At 41.6% G+C, this 21,635-nt stretch overlaps 2 protein-coding genes across 10 annotated transcripts in view; one reads left to right on the top strand and one right to left on the bottom strand.

The window, feature by feature from the left end:
- Positions 1–19,510, bottom strand: part of BTD (biotinidase) — a 45,599-nt gene extending 26,089 nt beyond the window's left edge. The window contains exon 1 of one of the 2 annotated variants that reach the window (XM_008009189.3): positions 19,422–19,510. In XM_008009189.3, the coding sequence (XP_008007380.2) occupies positions 19,422–19,432 (11 nt within the window). In that variant the 5' untranslated portion in view covers positions 19,433–19,510. Of the gene's footprint in view, positions 1–19,297 lie in introns of both variants that reach the window. The other variant, XM_008009190.3, reaches the window with a different exon arrangement.
- A 108-nt stretch (positions 19,511–19,618) lies between these two features.
- The window catches only part of HACL1 (2-hydroxyacyl-CoA lyase 1), a 72,818-nt gene continuing 70,801 nt past the window's right edge, over positions 19,619–21,635 (top strand). For all 8 annotated transcript variants that reach the window (XR_005241918.2, XM_008009191.3, XM_038002899.2 and 5 more), the window contains exons 1-2: positions 19,619–19,809; positions 19,997–20,101. Coding sequence is in view for 7 of the 8 variants with exons in the window: in XM_008009191.3 (XP_008007382.2) it covers positions 19,729–19,809; positions 19,997–20,101 (186 nt within the window). In the remaining variant the exon portion in view is untranslated. The remainder of the gene's footprint in view (positions 19,810–19,996; positions 20,102–21,635) is intronic.

Raw genomic sequence — 21,635 nt, 5'->3', positions numbered from 1 at the left:
CTCACGCGTATAATCCCAGCACTTTGGGAGGCTGAGGCAGGTGGATCACCTGAGGTTAGGAGTTGGAGACCAGCCTGGCCAACATGGTGAAACTTCATCTCTACTAAACATACAAAAATTAGCCGGGTGTGGTGGTGGGCACCTGTAATCCCAGCTATTCAGGAGGCTGAGGCAGGAAAATTGCTTGAACCAGGGAGGCAGAGGTTGCAGTGAGCCAAGATCGCACCACTGCACTCCAGCCTGGACGACAAGAGTGAAACTCCATCTCAAAGTAAAGAAAAAAAAAGGAAAATGATAACAAATTCCTTAAAAGACAGAATTTGCTAAAACTCACACAAGAAAAACAGACAATCTGAAGAGGCCTATATGTATTAGAGAAATTGAATCAATAATTCATAATCTTTTAAAACAGAGATCACCAAGTCCAGGCGGGTTCACTGGTGAATTCTACCAAACATTCAGAAATAAACTATACCAATTCTCTACTATCTCTTCCAGAAGACACAATCAGAGGGAATACTTCTTAACTCATTCCATGAGGGCAGCATTACCCCAATACTGAAACAGACAAAGACATTACAACAAAAGAAAACTACTGTGAGGATTAATTTTAGATGTCAACTTGAATGGATTAAGGAACACTGTAGAAACCTGGTAAAGCATTACTTTTGGATGTGCTTGTGATCAGCATGAGAAGGTGTGTGTGTGAGTCTAAGTGGATTAGGTAAAGATGAGCCACCCTCAATGTGGGCAGGCACCATCTAATAAGCCAAGAGCTAAGAGAGAAAAAAAAAAAACAGAAGAAGCAAGTGTGTTGATTTATCTGCAGGAGCTGGGATATACCCATCCTCTCCTGCCCTGGCCTGTGGACTCCAGGACTTGCACTAGAAGCCCCTGGGTTCTCAGGCCTTCAGCCTTGGATTTAGTTATGCCATTAGCATTCCAGGGTCTCCAGCTTGCAGATGGCCTGTCATTGGACTTTTCAGCCTCCATAATTGTGTGAGCCAATTCTTCTAATAAATCTCTTTCGTATATCTCTCTCTATATATCCCTTTGGCACTGTCTCCCTATTGCAGGAAGTCAGGGACCCTGAACATAGGGACCGGCTGGAGCCATGGCAGAGGAACATAAATTGTGAAGATTTCATCTTTATATGGACATTTATCAGTTCTCAAATAATACTTTCATAATTTCTTATGCCTGTCTTTAATCTCTTAATCCTGTTATCTTCATAAGCTGAGGATATACATCACCTCAGGACCACTGTGATAATTGTGTTAACTGTACAAATTGATTGTAAAACATGTGTGTTTGAACAATATGCAATCAGTGCACCTTGAAAAAGAACAGAATAGCGATTTTTATGGACTCCTGCAGAACCCTCAGGCTTACTAGGGTTGGGAAAACTCAGTCCTAGTAAATTTGTGGTCAGACAGGTTCTCTGCTCTTGAACACTGTTTTCTGTTGTTTAAGATGTTTATCAAGACAATATGTGCACCGCTGAACATAGACCCTTATCAGTGGTTCTGCTTTTGCCCTTTGCCCTGTGATCTTTGTTGGACCCTTATCAGTGGTTCTGCTTTTGCCCTTTGCCTTGTTCCCACAGAAGCATGTGATCTTTGTTAGACCCTTATCAGTGGTTCTGCTTTTTGCCCTTTGAAGCATGTGATCTTTGTACCTACTCTCCTTTCTTACACCCCCTCCCCTTTTGAAACCCTTAATAAAAACTTGCTGATCTGAGACTCAGGCGGACATCACAGTCCTACCAATATGTGATGTCACCCCTGGCGGCCCAGCTGTAAAATTCCTCTCTTTGTACTGTCTCTATTTCTCAGCCAGCCAACACTCATGGAAAATAGAACCTATGTTGAAATATTGGGGGTGGGTTCTCCCAATATCTCCCTAGAGAATTCTGACTAATACAACTACAGAGCAGTATCTCTCATGAATATAGATGCAATAATCCTTAGCAAAATCCTTGGGTTGGTGCAAAAGTCATTTGCCATTACTTTCAATGGCAAGAACCACAATGACTTTTGCACCAACAAATATTAGCTAATTGAATCTAATAATCCATAGAAGAAATTATACACCATGACTAAGTGAAATTTATCTCAGGTATGAAAGGTTGGTTCAATATTTGAAAATCAATTTATGTAATCTATCACATTAATAGGCTAAGTAAGAAAGATCACATGGCTCAGGAGGTGGAGGCTGCAGTGAGCTGTGTTCGCACCACTGCACTCCAGCTGGGGCGACAGAGTGAGACCCTGTATCAAAAAAAGAAAAGAAAAATTGCATGATCATATCAATAGATACAAAAAAATAGATGTCAAATAGATGTATTTGACAAAATATAATACCCATTTGGAATGATAATAACTCTCAGTAAACTACAAATAGAGGGGAACTTCCTCAACTTGATTTAAAAAACCACCTACAGCTAACATCATAGTTAGTGGTAAGAAACTAGAGCCTTTATACTAACATCAGAAACAAGGTAATGATGCCCCCTCTCACCACTGCTTTTCAGCATCGTACTGTAAGTCCTAGCTAATGCAAAAAGCAAAGAAAAGATACAGACTGGGCAAGAAGAAATAAAACTGCCTTTGTTCACAGATGAAATTGTCATTGATGTAGAAAATTGGAATGAATTAATAAAAAAATCTCTGTAACTAATAAGTTATTATACCATTGTTGCAGGATACAAGGTTCATATGCAAACATCAATTTATTTCTCATATATCAGTGAAGAACAGTGGACTTTTAAATTTAAAACATAATGCTATTGGCTGGGTGCAGTAGCTCACACCTGTAATCCCAGCACTTTGGGAGGCCGAGGCAGGTGGATCACAAGGTCAGGAGATCAAGACCATCCTGGCTTACACGGTGAAACCCCATCTCTATGAAAAATACAAAACATTAACCAGGTGTGGTGGTGGACATCTGTAGTCCCAGCTACTCAGGAGGGCTGAGGCAGGAGAATGGCGTGAACCTGGGAGGCGGAGCTTGCAGTGAGCCGAGATCATGCCACTGCAATCCAGCCTGGGCGACAGAGCGAGACTCCGTCTCACAAGTAAATAAATAAAATGATAACATTATTTATATTTGTACCCTACATATGAAATATTTAGGCATAAATTTTTTAAAAATATGTAAGGTCTGCGTGGAAAAAACTACAAAACTCTGTTGAAAGAAATCAAAGCAGCACTAAATAAATGCAGAGACTCAATATTGTCAAGATGTCAGTTCTTGACAACAACTTGATCTATAGATTCAACACAATCCCAACTGAAATCCCAACAAGTTATTTTGTAGGTATCAACAAACTGATTCTAAACTGTATATGGAGCAGTGGCTTATGCCTGTAAGCTCAGCACTTTAAGAGGCAAGGCAGGAGGATCATGTGAGGCCAGGAATTTGCGACCACCAGCGTAGGCAAAATAGAGAGACCGCATTCTCTACAAAATTAAAAAAAAAATTTAAGTTAGCTGTGCAAGGCAGTGTGTACCTGCAGTCCTGGCTACTCAGCAGACAGAAGTGGGAGGATCACTTGATCCCAGGAGTTCAAGGTTATAGTGAGCTATGATCACGCCACTGCATTCCAGCTTGGGTGACAGAGCAAGACCTGTCTCTAAAGAAATACATAAAAATAAATTGCATATGGAGAGGTAAAAAGACCAAGAATAGCCAACACAATATCGAAGAAGAATGAAGTCAGAACACACACTACCAACTTCAAGACATTATAAAACTGTAGCAATCCAGACAATATGATATTTTACCTATTGGCCAAAGAACAGACAAATAGATGGAACAGAATAGAGAATACAGAAATAGACCCACATAAATACAGTCAACTGGTCTTATTTATTTATGTGTGTATTTATGTATTTATTTATTTTACAGATGAGGTCTCGCTATGTTGCCTAGGCTGGACTCACATTCCTAGGCTGAAGCAATTCTTCCACCTCAGCCTCCTAAAGAAAACTATGGAACTCTACTGAGCAGCTGGGACTACAAGTGTGCACCATTGCACACCAGGCTGGAGTCATCTTTGACAAAGGAGCAAAGACAATGTGATGGAGCAAAGACAGTCTTTTCAACAAATGGTGCTGGAACAAACGGACACCCACACGTAAAAAATAAATCTAGATAAAGATCTTATACCCTTTACAAGAAGTAACTCAAACAGATCATAGATCTAAATGTAAAGTACAAAACTATAAAACTCTTAGAAGATAACGTGGGAGAATATCTAGACGACTTTGCATTGGGCAAAAAAGAAAGAATTGATACACTGGACTTCACTAAATGTAAAACTTTTGCTCTGCCAATGAAACTGTCAAGAAAAGAAGAAGATAAGCTACAGACTGAGAGAAAATATTTGCAAAAGATTTATCAGTTAAGGCCGGGCGCGGTGGCTCAAGCCTGTAATCCCAGCACTTTGGGAGGCCGAGACGGGCGGATCACGAGGTCAAGAGATCGAGACCATCCTGGCTAACACGGTGAAACCCTGTCTCTACTAAAAAATACAAAAAACTAGCTGGGTGAGGTGGCGGGCGCCTGTAGTCCCAGCTACTCGGGAGGCTGAGGCAGGAGAATGGCGTGAACCCGGGAGGCGGAGCTTGCGGTGAGCTGAGATCCGGCCACTGCACTCCAGCCTGGGTGACAGAGCGAGACTCCATCTCAAAAAAAAAAAAAAAAAAAAAAGATTTATCAGTTAAAGGAATGTTATCCAAAATATCAAAGAACTCTTAAGACTCAACAATAAATAAGAAAGTAAACAACTTGATTATAAAATAGGCAAAAGGCCGAGCGTGGTGGTTCACGCCTGTAATCCCAGCACTTTGGGAGGCCAAGGCAGGCGGATCACGAGGTCAAGAGGTCGGAACCATCCTGGCCAACATGGTGAAACCTCGTCTCTACTAAAAATACAAAACATGAGCTGAGTGTGGTGGCTCGTGCCTGTAGTCCCACCTACTCGGGAGGCTGAAGCAGGAGAATCACTCGAACCCGGGAGGCAGAGGTTGCAGTGAGCCGAGATTGCACCACTACACTCCAGCCTGGGTGACAGAGTTGGACTCAAAAAAAAAAAAAAAAAAATTAATTAATTAAATAAAATAGGCGAAAGATCTGTATAGACATCTCACCAAGGAAGATATACAAATGGCAATAAACTTATGAAAAGATGCTCAGCATCATATGTCCTTAGGGAATTGCAAATTTAAAAAATCAGACACCACTATGCACCTATTAGAATAGCCAAAATCCAAAACACTGACAAGACTAAATGCTTAGTTTGGTAGAAGGAAAAAACAAAACAATTTTTTTTTTTGAGATGAAGTCTCGCTCTTGTCCCCCAGGCTGGAGTACAATGGTGCGATCTCGGCTCACTGCAACCTCCGCCTCCCGGGTTCAAGCGATTCTCCTGCCTCAGCCTCCCGAGTAGCTGGGATTACAGGCACCTGCCACCACGCCCGGCTAATTTTTGTATTTTTAGTAGAGACGGGGTTTCTCTATGTTGGTCAGACCTGTCTCGAACTCCTGACCTCAGGTGATCCGCCCACCTCGGCCTCCCAAAATTGCTGGGATTACAGGTGTGAGCCACTGCCCCTGGCCCAAAACAATTTTTAAAAAGACTAAATGCTGTTGAGAATGTAGAGCAACAGGAAGTCTGGTTCATCGCTGATGGGAACACAAAATGATACAGCCACTTTGGGAGGCAGCTTGGCATTTTCTTACAAAATGAAACATACTCTTATCATATGATTCAGCAATCATATTCTCTGTATTTACCCAAAGGAGTAGAAAACTTATGTCTCCACAAAAAACTGCACAGGAGTGTTTACAGCAGTGTTTTTCACAGTTACCAAAACTTGGAAACAATCAAGATATTCTTCAGTAGGTGAATGGATTTATAAAGTGTGGTACATTCAGACAATGGAATATTATTCAGTGCTAAAAAGAAATGAACTATCAAGCCATGAAAAGATACGGAGGAACCTTAGGTGTACATTACTAAAGAGGAAAGAAACCAATCTGAAAAGGCTACATACTGTATGATTCCAATATGTAACATTTCCAGGGGTGGAAAAAGCAAAATTGCAGAGATAGTAAAATGATCAGTGGTTGCCAAGGGTTAAGGGAGAAAGAAGTGAATCCTAATGTAAACTATGGACTTAACGTTATAACAATGTGTCAATGCAGGTTCACTGATGATAACAAACACACCATTCTAGTCTGGGATATTGATAATAGGGAAGGCTGTGTATGTATTGGGACAGGGAGTATATGTAAACTTTGTGCTCAATTTTACTGTGAGCCTAAAACTTCTCTTTTGTGGCATGGGAGTTAGAATTGTTAAAAAATCTGTTTATAATGTACCACAGAGATGACCAAAGGGAAAAAAAGAAGATGAGACATGGAAGACATACACAATGTACCATGATATTTCTTTTTTTCTTTTTTTTTTTGAGACGGAGTCTCACTCTGTCACCCAGGCTGGAGTGCAGTGGCGCTATCTCGGCTCACCGCAAGCTCCGCCTCCCGGGTTCACGCCATTCTCCTGCCTCAGCCTCCCGAGTAGCTGGGACGACAGGTGCCCGCCACCGCGCCCGGCTAGTTTTTTTGTATTTTTTTAGTAGATATGGGGTTTCACCGTGTTAGCCAGGATGGTCTCGATCTCCTGACCTCGTGATCCGCCCGTCTCGGCCTCCCAAAGTACTGGGATTACAGGCTTGAGCCACCGCGCCCGGTCTGTTCCATGATATTTCTTATTGGAATTTCAGAAGGGGAAAATACAGGCTGTGTGCAAAGGCTCATGCCTATAATCCCAACACTTTGGAGGTCAAGATAAGAGAATCGCTTTAGGCCAGGAGTTCAAGATCAGCCTAGGCAATATAATCTCTACAAAAAGTAAAAAAGTATTAGCTGGGCATGGTGGTGTGCACCTGTGGTCCCAGGATCTCAAGAGGCTGAGGTGGTAGGATTTTGAGCCCAGGAGTTCAAGGCTGCATTGGGCTATGGGTGTGCCACTGTACTCCAGCTTGGGTGACAGAGCAAGACCTTGACTTAAAAAAAAAAAAAAGAAAGAGAAAGAGGGAGAAAATACATAAAATGACACATGACACATTACACATGTTTGAAGGTAAAATAGGTGAGAATTTTACCAATAAAATACAGAAATCCATAGATTCAGGACAACCAAAAAGAAATCTACACACAACATAAAGAAACCAGAACACCAAATACTTTAAGAAGAAAAAAATCTTAGACGCAACCAGAGGGAAGAGAGATTACCTTTAAAGACATGGTGACTTGAAAACAGCAGACTTTTCAAGAGTAACAGTAGAAGTAAGAAAACAAAATCTTCAATATGCTAAGAAAAAATAACTGTGAACCAGAATGGCCTTGTTCACACATAAACCTACAAATAAACAGTAGAGGAAAAACTCACTCAAAAATGAGCAAAGAAAAGCTCAAGATCTTTTGAAAGATACCATAACAAAGGTTATACCCCAGAAAATTGCCACAATGCAAATAAAAAGTGTGACAAAACATTCTGCCATGAGTGAAAAAAAAACACTGCTTATATTAAATAAAAGCACAAAATAGACCAAGACGAGAGAATTAAAAGATGAAAGGGAAAAAGGGGAGAAGGGGAGGAAAAGAGGGGAAGAGGAGAAGGTGAGGAGGGGAAGAGGGAAGAAGGGAGTGGGGAATAGAAAGCGGGGAGACAGATGAAATATAATCTGGCAGAGCTTAGGAAAGAAACAAGAAAAAAAAAATCAAGAAATTAGGGCAAAGACAGAAGCAGCAAAAGCAATCAGATGACACTGTAAATAAATAAGCAACACGAATGGAAATGCAGAATTGAAAAGGAGTCCACAGGAAATGACAGACAGGGAGAACAGGTGAACGAGATCCATCACATGCATACATGGAAAATACATAAAAGAAAAAAAAATAATGTGTGGTGGACACACCCTAAGGTGACTCCTTGTATAATCCTCTTTTCTTGAGTGCAGGTGGAAATTGTGCTCTGTTCTAACCAACAGAATCTGACAAAGGTGAAGGGCTTTCACATATGTAGTTAAAATCCCAAGCCAGTTAATCTAGTTAATCAAAAGAGATGATCCTGGTGGGTCTGACTTAATCAGGTCTTTAAAAAAAGAACTGGGGTGCTGCAAGATTTCAGATATACTCTCTCCCCTGCTGACCTTGAAGAAGCAAGCCACCATGAATACTACAACTGCAAGGAAATTCATTCTTTCAACAATCAGTTGAATTTGGAAGAAAACTCAGCCTCAGATGAGACCATGAGGCCAGCAGACAACTTTACAGTAGCCTTGTGAGAAGCTGACCAGAGGATCCAGTAAAACTATGTGCAGACTCCTGACACATAGAGACTTTGAGATAATAAATGGATCTTGTTTTAAGCTGCTAAATAGGTTGTAGGGTAAATTTTTATACAACAATAGACAACATATAATGGAGCAAACAAAATATTTAAAGATGTAATTGAAGAAAACTCACCAGAAATAAAAGCATATTTTAATTTATAGACTGAAAAGAGATAGCAAAACTCAAGAAAGAAAGGAACAGAATGTCAACATCAGCAGATGGCCTAGAAAAATTCTTGATCTTCAAAGATAAAGTAAGAATCATTTGGGAAGCTAAATAAAAAGATCAAGGGCATTTATTAGGGGCAAAAAATCAGGCTGTCCTCAGACTTTACTACAATAACACCAATGCCAGTAAAAGCCTATAGAATCCTTCTGGAAAGTAAAATATAAGCTGGAAATTATATATTATGCCAACCTATGGTTGAAGTAAAGAAAAAAAGCCAGATAATAGGTACGAAAATGTAACAACTCAGGGAATATTATTCTCATTGGCCTTATCAGCCGTCTTTGAAAAAATGCATAGAGGGTAATCTTCGGCTAACTAAGAGGTGAACGGAAAACTGGCAAGAGCCTTGAATATAAAATAAACATGAGGATTATGTTTATAGAACACAGTGCAAATGTTATTAACTCTGGCAGTGTAGAGACTGTAAAACTAACAAAAGGTGGTAAGAGTGAGGAAAAGAGTAATGGCATGCTCAAGAAAGCAAAAGGAAGGAAATAAAAATCAGAGTGGAAATTAAATTAGAAAACAGAAAAATGAGAGAATGAATAAGTATGTCCAAGGAGTTGCTGTTTAGAGAAAAAAAAGGTAAAGACAAATGATCAGCTAACCGAATTAAGAAAAAAAGAGAAACAAATATGCAAAATAAATAATAATAAAGAGAAATCTATAAATGCAGAAGACATTTTAAAAATAAAGAATAATCACCTCATTCAATCCTATATTGATAAGCTTGAAAATTTAGATGGGTAATTTCCTAGAAAAAATATTTATATTTGTTTTTTCTTTTCTTTTTCTTTCCTTTTTTTTTTTTTGGAGGCAGTCTCACTCCATCACCCAGGCTGGAGTACAGTGGTGCAATCTCAGCTCATTGCAACCTCTGCCTCCTGGGTTCAAGCAATTCTTGTGCCTCAGCCTCCAAAGTAGCTGGGATTGAAAAATATATTTTAATCAAAACTTCAGATAAAAGAAAAAACTAAACCTTGTCAACAATCATAGAAGAAATAGTTATCAAACAATCATTCCCTCCCATTCTCCACCCTCAAAACAGGCCCAAATAGTTTCTAGAAGAATTCTTTCTAACCATAAAGGAAACAATAATCCTAATGCTACTCAATGTGTGCAAGAATATAGTAAAAGAAGGCATTTTTTCTTATGAAGTGATACAAATTTGATAATAAAACTGACAAAGGCAAGAGTCATGTAGGACCTAGGATCCCTCTCTTTCCGGGCCTAACTTCTTGGCATGTAGCTTCCATCTTCAAAGTCATCTTGTGGTTCCAAAATGACTTCTGCAACTCCAGTTATCATGCTGTACAGGGGAAGAGTACAGAGGGTACTTGCCAGTTTCATCAGCTTTCCTAAAAGCCCTGCCCAGTGACTCCTATTTAAATTGCTTTGGCCCATGTGTGGACACGTGACCACTCCTAGCTACAAGGAAGGCTGGGCAATGTAAACCACATTATCACCCTGAATAAAATCAGGATTTTTTCCAGGTAAAAATACAGGTGGCCCAGTTAAATTTAACTTTCAGATAAATAAGTATGTTGGAACATACTTACACTACAAAAAATTATGCACTGTTCATCTAAAGGTCAAATTCACCTGGGAGTCTTGGTGTCCTGTTTTTTTTTTTTTTTCTTTTTTTTTTCCTAAATCTGACAACATTACCCAGGAGGCATCAAGCAACCATAATGCTGACTTTTATAGTCATCACTTCTTTGTCTTTTAAAATAGCTTTATCACCCAGTGTGCATCCCTAGACACGGTAGTTTAGTCTTGCCCATTAAAAAATACTGTATCTTTTAAATCTCTTTTAATCTAAAGTTTCCTTTTCCACCCCTTCTAGTTCCTTAAAACTAATATAATAAACTAGATGGCTTCAAAAGAATGAAGTCCAGGGACTAGTTGTCCTACCAACATCAAGACTTATTTTAAAAATAGAGAAATTAAGATAGTGTGGGATTGGTGTTAGGATAGGAAAAGAACAGAGTACAGAAATACATCATAAATGTGTGAGCATGACATTCCACAGAGGGGAAATTATGTATCACTGGGATGAGAATGAACTATATTATGAATGGTGCTTGGACAACTGGATGTTATGGTAAATTGACTACAAAAAAGGCCAGCAACTGCTCCCCTCTCTGTATCCATGTTCCATTATCATGTAACTTTAATGCCTTTAACTCAGAGTCTGAGCCCAGTCACATAACTTGCTTTGGCTAATGAGATGTTAGCAAACACTGCACATAGAGGCTTGCACAATGAGGCTTATTCCCTTTTGCAACCTGCTGCCATCAAATGAAGACGTCCAGCTAGTCTGCTGAGTGGTGAGAGCTTTGTGGCTCACTGGCAATATGCCTGCTACCCCAGTGGACAACCAGCTAACCTCCAGGGGCTGAGTGACTCAGCTCACTGGCAACTGACCACCAGACACACAAGTGAGCCCAGTAGAGCCCAGCCTCATAGGAATATATGTTAAATAAATGAGGCCGGGCGCGGTGGCTCAAGCCTGTAATCCCAGCACTTTGGGAGGCCGAGACGGGTGGATCACAAGGTCAGGAAATCGAGACCATCCTGGCTAGCATGGTGAAACCCCGTCTCTACTAAAAAAATACAAAAAACTAGCCGGGCGCCGTGGCGGGCGCCTGTAGTCCCAGCTACTCGGGAGGCTGAGGCAGGAGAATGGCGTGAACCCGGGAGGCGGAGCTTGCAGTGAGCTGAGATCCGGCCACAGCACTCCAACCTGGGCGACAGAGCGAGACTCCGTCTCAAAAAAAAAATAAATAAATAAATAAAAATAAAATAAATGGCGGTTCTTTTAACCCACTAAGTTTTGGGGTGGTTAATTACACAGCAAATCTAATTGACATATATTATATGGATTCCTACTTCTCAACATACAAAAATCAATTCCAGGTAGAGACTTAAATATAAAAAATAAAACTTTACACTTTTTGATATTCAAAAAAATCCTCATAACCTCAGGTTAGAAAACTTTTCTTTAGCAAGTTACAAAAAAAAAAAAGAAAATAAAATAAGGAAAGAGAATTGTCAAATATGATTACAAAAAAACCCTTTATACCTCTACAATCACTATTAACAAAGTTAAAAGACAAATAATTAGCGTTCAGAATACATAAAGGGCATCTACAAATCAAAAAGCAAAAAATAATCAAATAAGGAAATGGGCAACAGATGTAAACAGGTAATTCACAGAAAAAGAAACACGCATGGCCAATATATATATACAAATATAACTTAACCTTATTAGTAGTCAGCGAAATGGAACTGAGAAGTCATTTCACCTCTAAAAATGTTTAAAGCTCCACAATTGAGACTATGGAGAAAGGGTAGCTCTCATACACAGATCTTGGAAGTATAAATTGGTACAATACTTTGGAGATCAAATGATATATATGTCCATCTTGATATATATGTAGAAACTCTCACACATGTGCACAAGAAGGAAACATGCAAGAATTTCAGAGCACACTGTTTTGACACCAAAAAAACTAAAAATGACCCAAATATCCATCATCTAAAGAATAGATAATGTGGGAATTATAAACACCAAATTCAAGATAGTGGTTACCTCTGCAGGACAGGAAAGGAGGTGTAATGGGGAAAGGACACCCGGGGGCTTCATTATATTTGTGATGTATTTCTTAAGCCAGGGGCTGGGTACATGGGTGTATATTAATCTCTGATCCTATTCATGTGTCTGAAAGATGTCATACATGTTAAATGTATTTTTTTAAGTGAAAACAATAAATCACAGCTAAGCTCCAAAGAAGAACTCAAAGGTTATGATGCAAAAAGAAGTTTAAGGGCTTAAGTTCATATGCTGACATGGACAATAGACTAACTCAAAACAAAGCAATAAAGTACAAATTAAAAAGTTAAAGGAAAGGGCTGTAATGAATGCTAATGGCAGAGGAAGCAACTAAAAACAGAAAATATTTCAACACTAGTACCATATTTCATGGGTGATAGCTGCCCCCCTACCCTGTGGGACACTCCCCCGAGTGTGGAGTTCCATCATACGGAGAAATATTATGATTTCTTTTCTTTTCTTTTCTTTTTTTTTTTTGAGACGGAGTCTCGCTCTCTCACCAGGCTGGAGTGCAGTAGCGCAATCTCAGCTCACTGCAACCTCCGACTCCTGGATTCAAGTGATTCTCCTGCCTCAGCCTCCCCAGTAGCTAGGATTACAGGCGTGCATCACCATACCCAGCTAATCTTTGTATTTTTAGTAGAAACAGGGTTTCACCATGTTGGCCAGGATGGTGTCAATCTCCTGACCTCATGATCCACCCACCTCGGCCTCCCAAAGTGTTGAGATTACAGGCGTGAGCCACCACGCTGGCCTATATTAAGATTTCTAAGCCATTTGAGATAAATCTCTTACACCCTCATAGCACAACATACATTTGTCACTATTTTCTGGTGCATTTTACACAAATAAATGTCCTCGTCAGTGATGTAATGACTGCTGCTGTCAAACTATCTCAAATGCTCTTAAAAACAAAAAACAAAAAACAAAAAAAAAACAAACTCATAATGGATGAACACAAAGCTAAAACAAGGGAACAACATTCCTTCTGTTTTCTTCCCACGGCACTCCCTGCTCCAGTCCCGGGTCTCCCTGGCATCAAAATGTAGAGTAAAGACACAGGGCTTGCCAGCCCAAGCCAAAGGCAGGAATCCAAGCTTTCTCTAGGTCCCAGGGTACCTGGGGAAAACTCTCAGTGTCTGTCAACCGACATCAGGCACTGGGAGTTTCATTATCAAGCTTTTTTATTAGTGAGTTATTATTGATATCAATCCTCAGCTCAATAATAAAGTTGCTTTTCATTGGGTTTGTTTCAAGCCTATTGCTGAGCTTTGGTACTTTGAAGTCCACAAATTTAATAAGAAGCAAAGAAAATCAATTTAACCCACTTTATTCAAAGAACCTTTTCATTACATTATTTTACTTCCTATGTTGACATATTTCCTACAGCACATTTCCTGCTGTACAGTTTTCGCATTGCTATAAAAAATAGTGTTCTATATAGATTCCTTTTTTTGTTGTTTCTGCCTTTTTTGTTTTTGAGATATTCAGTTTCAGTTTCATCATCTTTATGTCAGGCAATTTCATTTTTAGCTTCTATAATGTATCACAAATGACCTTGATTCATTTCCTCATTTGATAAGTAAACATTTCACATTTTGATAACACGTTTGTGAGAATATTTAATCACAAGTTCAGCTAGTGTTATGCCTTAAAATAATCACAAGGATTTTTAGTGTCCTTGTTAGTGTATTGAAATTAAAATGCACTATCCCAATTTGGGGGCTTTAAGAGTTACTGCCTGTAGAAGCTGCAGTCTTTAGAGAATTAATTTTCTCCAGGCACTATATTTGCAACTCTTACTAAATTACCTGGTTGCCTGGATATCTCCTTGGCCCAGATAGAAGAAAACCAACAATTTGCTCTTTTTCATAATCTTAAATCCAGAACCCACAAATAGAGTAATTGGTATGCAGATTCTTTGATGGCTAGCTCTGCTCTTTGGAGAGCATGTTATGAATATTTTAGCCTTTTCTTTTAAACAGGTTAGATTTATTCCTCCTTTGACTTCCTCCCACCAATCAGTAAATAAGCAAAAGCAAATAAAATTTCAGTAAAATATCCAACAAATAAAATGTTATACCTATTGCCAATGAAAGTAATAAAGAATGTGGATAGTGTTTACAGAGTATGCACAGAGGGTCTCTGAGAAATTACAGAAGAATCCTGGGATTCTGTCAGGGGTATCCAATCTTTTGGATTCCCTGGGCCACACTGGAAGAAGAATAATCATCTTGGGCCACACATAAAATACACTAACACGAATGATAGCTGATGAGCTAAAAAAAAAAAAAAAAAAAAGGGTCGTTGCATACATCTCATAATGTTTTAAGACAGTTTATGAATTTGTGTTGGGCCGCATTCAAAGCCGTCCTGGGTCAAGGGTTGGACAAGCTGGCTGTAATTACAACTGGATTGCAAGGAGTTGCTCCTTGGCCCCGTTAATCCAGGGAGCCAGAACTCAAATCACTTCCTTCTGCTGAACCATCAAGCCCAAGTTAACAATTGAACACTGCATTCTGAACTGAAAGGTGTAAAGGTGAAAGCAAGTTTAAACAATCCCAATGATTTTTCTCTTTGTTAAATGGCAGAATCCAGCCAGTTGAGTATTTATCCTTTTGCAAAACCAGTTAACTGAATTCCAGGTATTTGTTCCAATTCAGAGTTATTTTCATTGCACTTCATACTGAGTGGTTCTGTCAGTGTTTCTTTTGACACAGAAGTAGGGCCGGTGAACTGACTATCTGCCATCGACACAACTTGTTCTGCCAATGTCAAATCAACCTTGAATCTGTCAATCCAAATTAATCAACAGTATTACTTTGGTGACAGGCAATTATATGTTTAATTAGTAAGTCATGCTTCTGGCACGAATACAGAGCTAGGGTTCTCAACTCTGGGCCGCAAAGCAAAATCAGGTAGCAGCTTTTAAAAAATACAGGCGCCTAACTTGTCCTAAGATGCTGATTCAGAAGATCTGGGGTAGGGCCCAAGTAACTATTTGGAAAAAGCTGTTCAAGTGACTCTGATGCAACAGGGGCAGAGACTGTCACAGAAGGTACTGATATAAATAATACATGATGGAAGGGGGTGGGGTCTGTACTTCTCCAACAAGGACAGGAGGCATTGTGTCAAGGACTATTCAAAGTGCAAAGATGATTTCACATCTTTCTTTTTTTTTCTTTTTGAGACAGGATCTTGCTCTGTCACTCAGGCTGGAGTGCAGTGGTGCAATCTTGGTTTACTGCAACCTCTACCTCCCTGGCTCAAGTGATCTTCCCACCTCAGCCTCCCGAATAGCTGGGATTACAGGCATGTGCCACCACACCCGGATAATTTTTGTATTTTAGTAGAGATGGGGTTTCACCATGTTGGCCAGGCTGGTCTCGAACTCCTGATCTCAAATGATCTGCCCACCTTGGCCTCCCAAAGTGCTGAGATTACAGGCATGAGCTATTGTGCCCAGCCCATTTCACATCTTTCCAGAATGTCAATTTTACTTGACAGGTAAGCAGTTTAAAACGTCATTTTTATTTTGGGTAGTGATTTCATAGGTATATATAGATATATATATATAAAACTGTCAAAACTCATCTGACTAACATTTAAGATCTGGGCATTGAATTTTATCCTTATTATAACTTAATAAATGTCATTTTAAAGTTAAAATATGGATACATTCTAGAGTAGAATGCAAAATCTGCATTTTCTTTTTAGATACACTCTGAGACTTGAAAGAAGTCACCCTCTTAGATGGGTCCCTGATATAGTTTGGTTGTGTCCCCACTCAAATCTCATCTTGAATTATAGCTCCCATAATCCCCACATATCATGAGTGGTACCTGGTGGGAGGTAACTGAATCATGGGGGACAGTTTTTCCCATGCTGTTCTTGTGATAGCAAGTAAGTCTCAAGCTGTGATGGTTTTATAAATGGGAGTTTCCCTGCACACACTCTTGCCTGTTGCCATGTAAGACGTGCCTTTGCTCCTCCTTCATCTTCCACCATGATTGTGACGTCTCTCTAGCCATGTGGAACTGTGAATCTATTAAACCTCTTTTTCTTTATAAATTACCCAGTTTTGGGTATTTCTTCATAGCAGTATGAAAATGGACTAACACAGAAAATTGGTAATGCAGAGAGTGGGGCACTGCTGTAAAGATAGCCGAAACTGTGGAAACAACTTTGGAACTGGGTAACTGGCAGAGGTTGGAACAGTTTGGAGGGCTCAGAAAACAGGAAAATGGGGGAAAGTCTGGAACTTCCTAGAGACTTGGAGGGCTCAGAAGACAGGAAAATGTGGGAAAGTTTGGAACCTCCTAGAGACTTATTGAATGGCTTTGACCAAAATGCTGATAGTGATATGGACAATAAAATTCAGGCTGAGGTGGTTTCTGATGGAGATGAGGAACTTATTCAGAATTGGAGTAAAGGTTACTCTTGCTATGCAAAGAGACTAGTGGCATTTTGCCCCTGCCCTAGAGATCTGTGGAACTTTGAACTTGAGAGAGATGATTTAGGGTATCTGGCAGAAGAAATTTCTAAATGGCAAAGTGTTCCAGAGGAAGCAGAGCAAACAAATTTGAAAAATTTGCAGACTAATGATGCAGTAGAAAATAAAAACCCATTTTCTAGGGAGAAATTCAAGCTGGCAGCAGAAATTTGCATAAGTAATAAGGAGCCAACTATTAATCACCAAGACAATGGGGAAAATGTCTCCAAGGCATGTCAGAGACCTTCACAGCAGGCCCTCCCATCACAGGCCCAGAAGCCTAGGAGGAAAAATGGTTTCATGGGTCAGGTCCAGGGTCCCCCTGCTGTGTGCAGCCTAGGAACTTGGTGTCCTGCATCCCAGCCATGCCAGCCATGGCTAAAAGGGGTCAATGTACAGCTCAGGCCTGGCTTCAGAGGGTGCAAACCTGAAGCCTTGGCAGCTTCCACATGGTGTTGAGCCTGCAGGTGCACAGAAGTCAAAAATTGAGGTTTGGGAACCTCTGCCTAGATTTCAGAGGATGTATGGAAATGCCTGGATGTCCAGGTAGAAGCTTGCTGCAGGGGTAGAGCCCTCATAGAGAATCTCTGCTAGGGCAGTGTGGGAGGGAAATGTGGGGTGGGAGCCCCCATACAGAGTCCCTACTGCTGCACTGCCTAGTGGAACTGTGAGAAGAGGGCCACCATCCTCCAGACCCCAGAATGGTAGATCCACTAACTGCTTGCATCATGTGCCTAGAGCTGCAGGCACTCTATATCAGTCTGTGAAAGCAGCTGCGAGCGGGGGTTGTAGCCTGTAAAGCCACAGGGGCAGAGCTGCCCAAGGCTGTGGGAGCCCAGCTCTTGCATCAGCATGATCTGGATGTGAGACACGAGGTCAAAGGAGATCATTATAGAGCTTTAATATTTGACTGCCCTGCTAGATTTTGGACTTGCATGGGGCCTTTAGCCCCTTTGTTTTGGCCAATTTCTCCCATTTGGAACAGGTATATTTACCCCACACCTGTACCCCATTGTATCTAGGAAGCAACTAGCTTGCTTTTGATTTTATAGGCTCATAGGCGGAAGGGACTTGCCTTGTCTCAGATGAGACTCTGGACTGTGGACTTTTGAGTTAAATGCTGAAATGAGTTAAGACTTTGGGGGACTGTTGGGAAGGCATGATTGGTTTTGAAATGTGAGGATATGATATTTGGGAGGGACCAGGGGCAGAATGGTTTGGCTGTGTCCTCACCCAAATCTCACCCAAATTCATCTTGAATTATAGCTCCCATAATCCCCACATGTGGTGAGAGGGACCCAGTGGGAAGTAACTGAATCACGGGGAGGGGGTTTTTCCCATGCTGTTCTTACCACAGTCAGTCTCATGAGATCTGATGGTTTTATAAAGGGCAGTTCCCCTGCACACACTCTCTTGCCTGCCACCATGTAAGACATGCCTTTGCTCCTCCTTCACCTTCTGCCATGATTTTGAGGCCTCTGCAGCCATTTGGAACTGTGAGACCATTAAATCTCTTTTTCTTTATAAATTACCCAGTTTGGGGTATTTCTTTATAGTAGTATGAAAATGAACGAACACAGTCCCCATATGCAGGGAGGCAACCACTTCACTCTCCTCTGCTTGGGGTGGGGTTGAGGGGTTGAGAAAAAGAGGGGAAGAGCTTTTGAAAATACCCAGGACTAGAGTTTGAAAATGTCCGGGTTTAGAAATCCTTTCACTTCCAGTGCTTCTCATTCATTTCACTACCCATGACTGACTCCCCTCTCATCTCTTCACTGCCCACTCATCACTGGTCTTTTTGCTTAAAATGACTCCAAATCCTCAAAAAATTAAAGTTCCACTGTTTATTGTAATTGGAAATTTTGTGTTTATTGTCATTGAGCAGAGGGTCTAACGACACCAAGGCAGTAGTTTCAGATATTGCACATTGCAAACGATTTTCACACAAAAATGTTTTAAAAGGCTATCGGGTGCAGGGCTGGTTGTAGGTAGGGACCCAACCTAGAATTATGAAACGCCATAGTTCCTAACTTTGGAAAGAGAAGAGCGGAGAGTAATATGGATTAGTAGCAACGGCTGGAGAAAACAGTGCTCTATACTACCTTCAAGGTGCTCTACTTCATCGCTTGGGACCCAATGGCTCAATAGTGGGTAGGAAACAGGATTCAGGGTCTCAAGCACGGTCTGGATCTACCGACTCTCACTGTCATTTTAACTCTCGCTGGGGTACACATCTGCTTCTGGATTTTAGTAACGTGTGTTACAATCATTTAAAGACTATAAAACCACAAGATTATGAGAGCGTAAACCAGAAAGCGTGTAAGTAAATGCGTAGAAAACGCAACGCGGTAGCACAGCAGCAAGGCACAAAGCCAACAACTCCAACCAGAGAGGCGCGCCGCGCTTCCCGACTCCCGGCAGCCTTTGCGCAGCCCTCCTGCAGCCCCCTGGTCGGCCGGGGCGGGGTCTGGGCCGCACGCCGGTACCACGCCGGGCCGCACGCCGGTACCACGCCTACCCGCGCCGCGCCGCGCCGCACCGCGCCCCCTCCGCACCTGCTCTTAGCGCGCCTTCCGCCCCGAATATGCGCATGCGCTACTCTCCCTTTACAGCCCCGAAAACGCTCCGGCTGGCCGACTCCAAGACAATGGCGAGAGGCCTCACAGTGCGGCTTCTTACCTGCTTTGCATAGGCGGCAGTCTCCTGCTAGTCCCGCCTCCCTCTGGCACTCTGGCGCGCAAATGGAGGAGCCGGGAAGAGAGCGCAGTTCTGATTGGAGAACGCTCGTGTTTACATTCTCACCTCTCCCGGGGAGTGGACGAATTTAGACCGCCTCTTCCTTCCCGTTCTTTAAGAGAATTGGTTGCCCTCCTGTCCGTCAGAGGTACAGTCCCAACGGGGGCGTACCGCCGTTTTCGCGTTTGCCTCGCTGGGTGACTCCGCTTGTTTGTCGGCTGCGTGAGTGCCTAGAGCTTTTTGGTGGAAGATGCCGGACAGTAACTTCGCAGAACGCAGCGAGGAGCAGGTGTCTGGTGCTAAAGTCATCGCCCAGGCCCTGAAAACGCAAGTACGATGGACCTTCCTGGAATGAAACGCTCCTACGGAAGCTGGCGGAGACCGCAATGTTGTCTCGGAGACGAGTAGAAATGGGCGATGGGAGTCGGGGGTTTTCTTTTTAGCGTCCGGGAGGGAGGGAAGGATGTGGCGATGTGGTGGGGCCGTGGGAGATTACTCTCTTGTTCTTCGTCCCTCAGGATGTGGAGTACATATTTGGAATCGTAGGCATCCCAGTGACCGAAATTGCCATTGCTGCCCAGCAGCTAGGCATCAAGTACATCGGGATGAGGAATGAGCAAGCGGTGAGTATGGACGCAGGTGTCTGAATCCGTTACTGGGAATGATCAATAATAGCGGTAGGTATGCATTGCAAACACTCAGATAGCGCTTACCACTCTTCTGCTGTTTTACACATATATCAATCACTGTTGAATATTAACTGTTGTTATACCTAGTTGACAGTTGAGAAAAGACACAGGTTAAGTAAAACTTGCCTTTGGTGACACAGCTGGTAGTAGCAGAGCCAGGATTTGAACCTACGTATTCTGGGTCTGAGTCCATGCTCTTACTACTATACTGTATGTCATGATTGGAAGGGACAGTTTATGAGTAAAGTCTGATTTCCATATTAGGCTACAAGCTCCATTAGAGCGGGGATATTATTTCTTCACGACACATCTGGTACCCCCAGTGCTTAGTGCGATGCCTGCATAAGCAAGGTGTTCGGAGGTTACCTGTGGGATAAATGAGTGAAGGCCAAGTCTTTGTTGTATGATCGGTTCGGGGCAGGGTGGAGGATATCACAAATGGTAAAGCCTTAATGGAAACTCATATGTCTCGGATCCTAGCCTGACGCTCTTTCCACCACATCATGCTGCCACCTTTCTTAGAGGCTTATTTGGAAGCAGGATAAGGAAGATACGACATTTTGTCAATTCACTTTTAAGTGCATCAATCCAGCCTTGCCCTTCTCTCAGTAGTGCTGGCTTAAAAGATCAAGAATCCACTTCTGTGATATCACATACTGTCAGTCCAGCTGAGGCTAAGTATGCCTGCTCTACACTCCCACTGTTGCTTTCTAATTTAGATTCTTGCCTCCTCTTGCCCAAACAACTGCCTGGCCGCCCTAAATGGTGCCTTTTGCCATCATACGTGAGTGCATGGAGGGCAGAAGTTGTGGTTCATTTGTTATATCACCACAGTGCCTGGCTTGGTTGGTGCTTTCACATGGTGTGGGTGCTTAATATTATGCATTATTTATTAATTGAATGACATTCTTTATCTACAAGGTTTGAGATTTATATTTTTTATCTTAAAACTAGCAAGTCTTGAGTTTCTGTTGCTTCTACATTTTACTTGTCTTTGTTAGAACAACATTCTGTTCTTTCATCTGTGTGAAAAAATGAAGCTATTGACCTATGAATGGAACCTATATTTAACTCTTTTTGTAGAGATGACATATCTGCTACTGATTTCTTTATACAGCAAACATTTATTGATTAAATGTTTTTTTTTTTTTTTTTTTTGAGACGGAGTCTCGCTCTGTCACCCAGGCTGGAGTGCAGTGGCCGGATCTCAGCTCACTGCAAGCTCCGCCTCCCGGGTTTACGCCATTCTCCTGCCTCAGCCTCTCGAGTAGCTGGGACTACAGGTGCCCACTACCTCGCCCGGCTAGTTTTTGTATTTTTTAGTAGAGATGGGGTTTCACCGTATTAGCCAGGATGGTCTCGATCTCCTGACCTCGTGATCCGCCCATCTCAGCCTCCCAAAGTGCTGGGATTACAGGCTTGAGCCACCGCGCCCGGCCTGATTAAATGTTGTATACTAAGGATTGTG

The sequence above is a fragment of the Chlorocebus sabaeus genome, chromosome 15, assembly GCF_047675955.1.
Source record: "Chlorocebus sabaeus isolate Y175 chromosome 15, mChlSab1.0.hap1, whole genome shotgun sequence".
NCBI classification, from domain to species: domain Eukaryota; kingdom Metazoa; phylum Chordata; class Mammalia; order Primates; family Cercopithecidae; genus Chlorocebus; species Chlorocebus sabaeus.
This window is presented reverse-complemented; position numbering and strand designations above follow the sequence as displayed.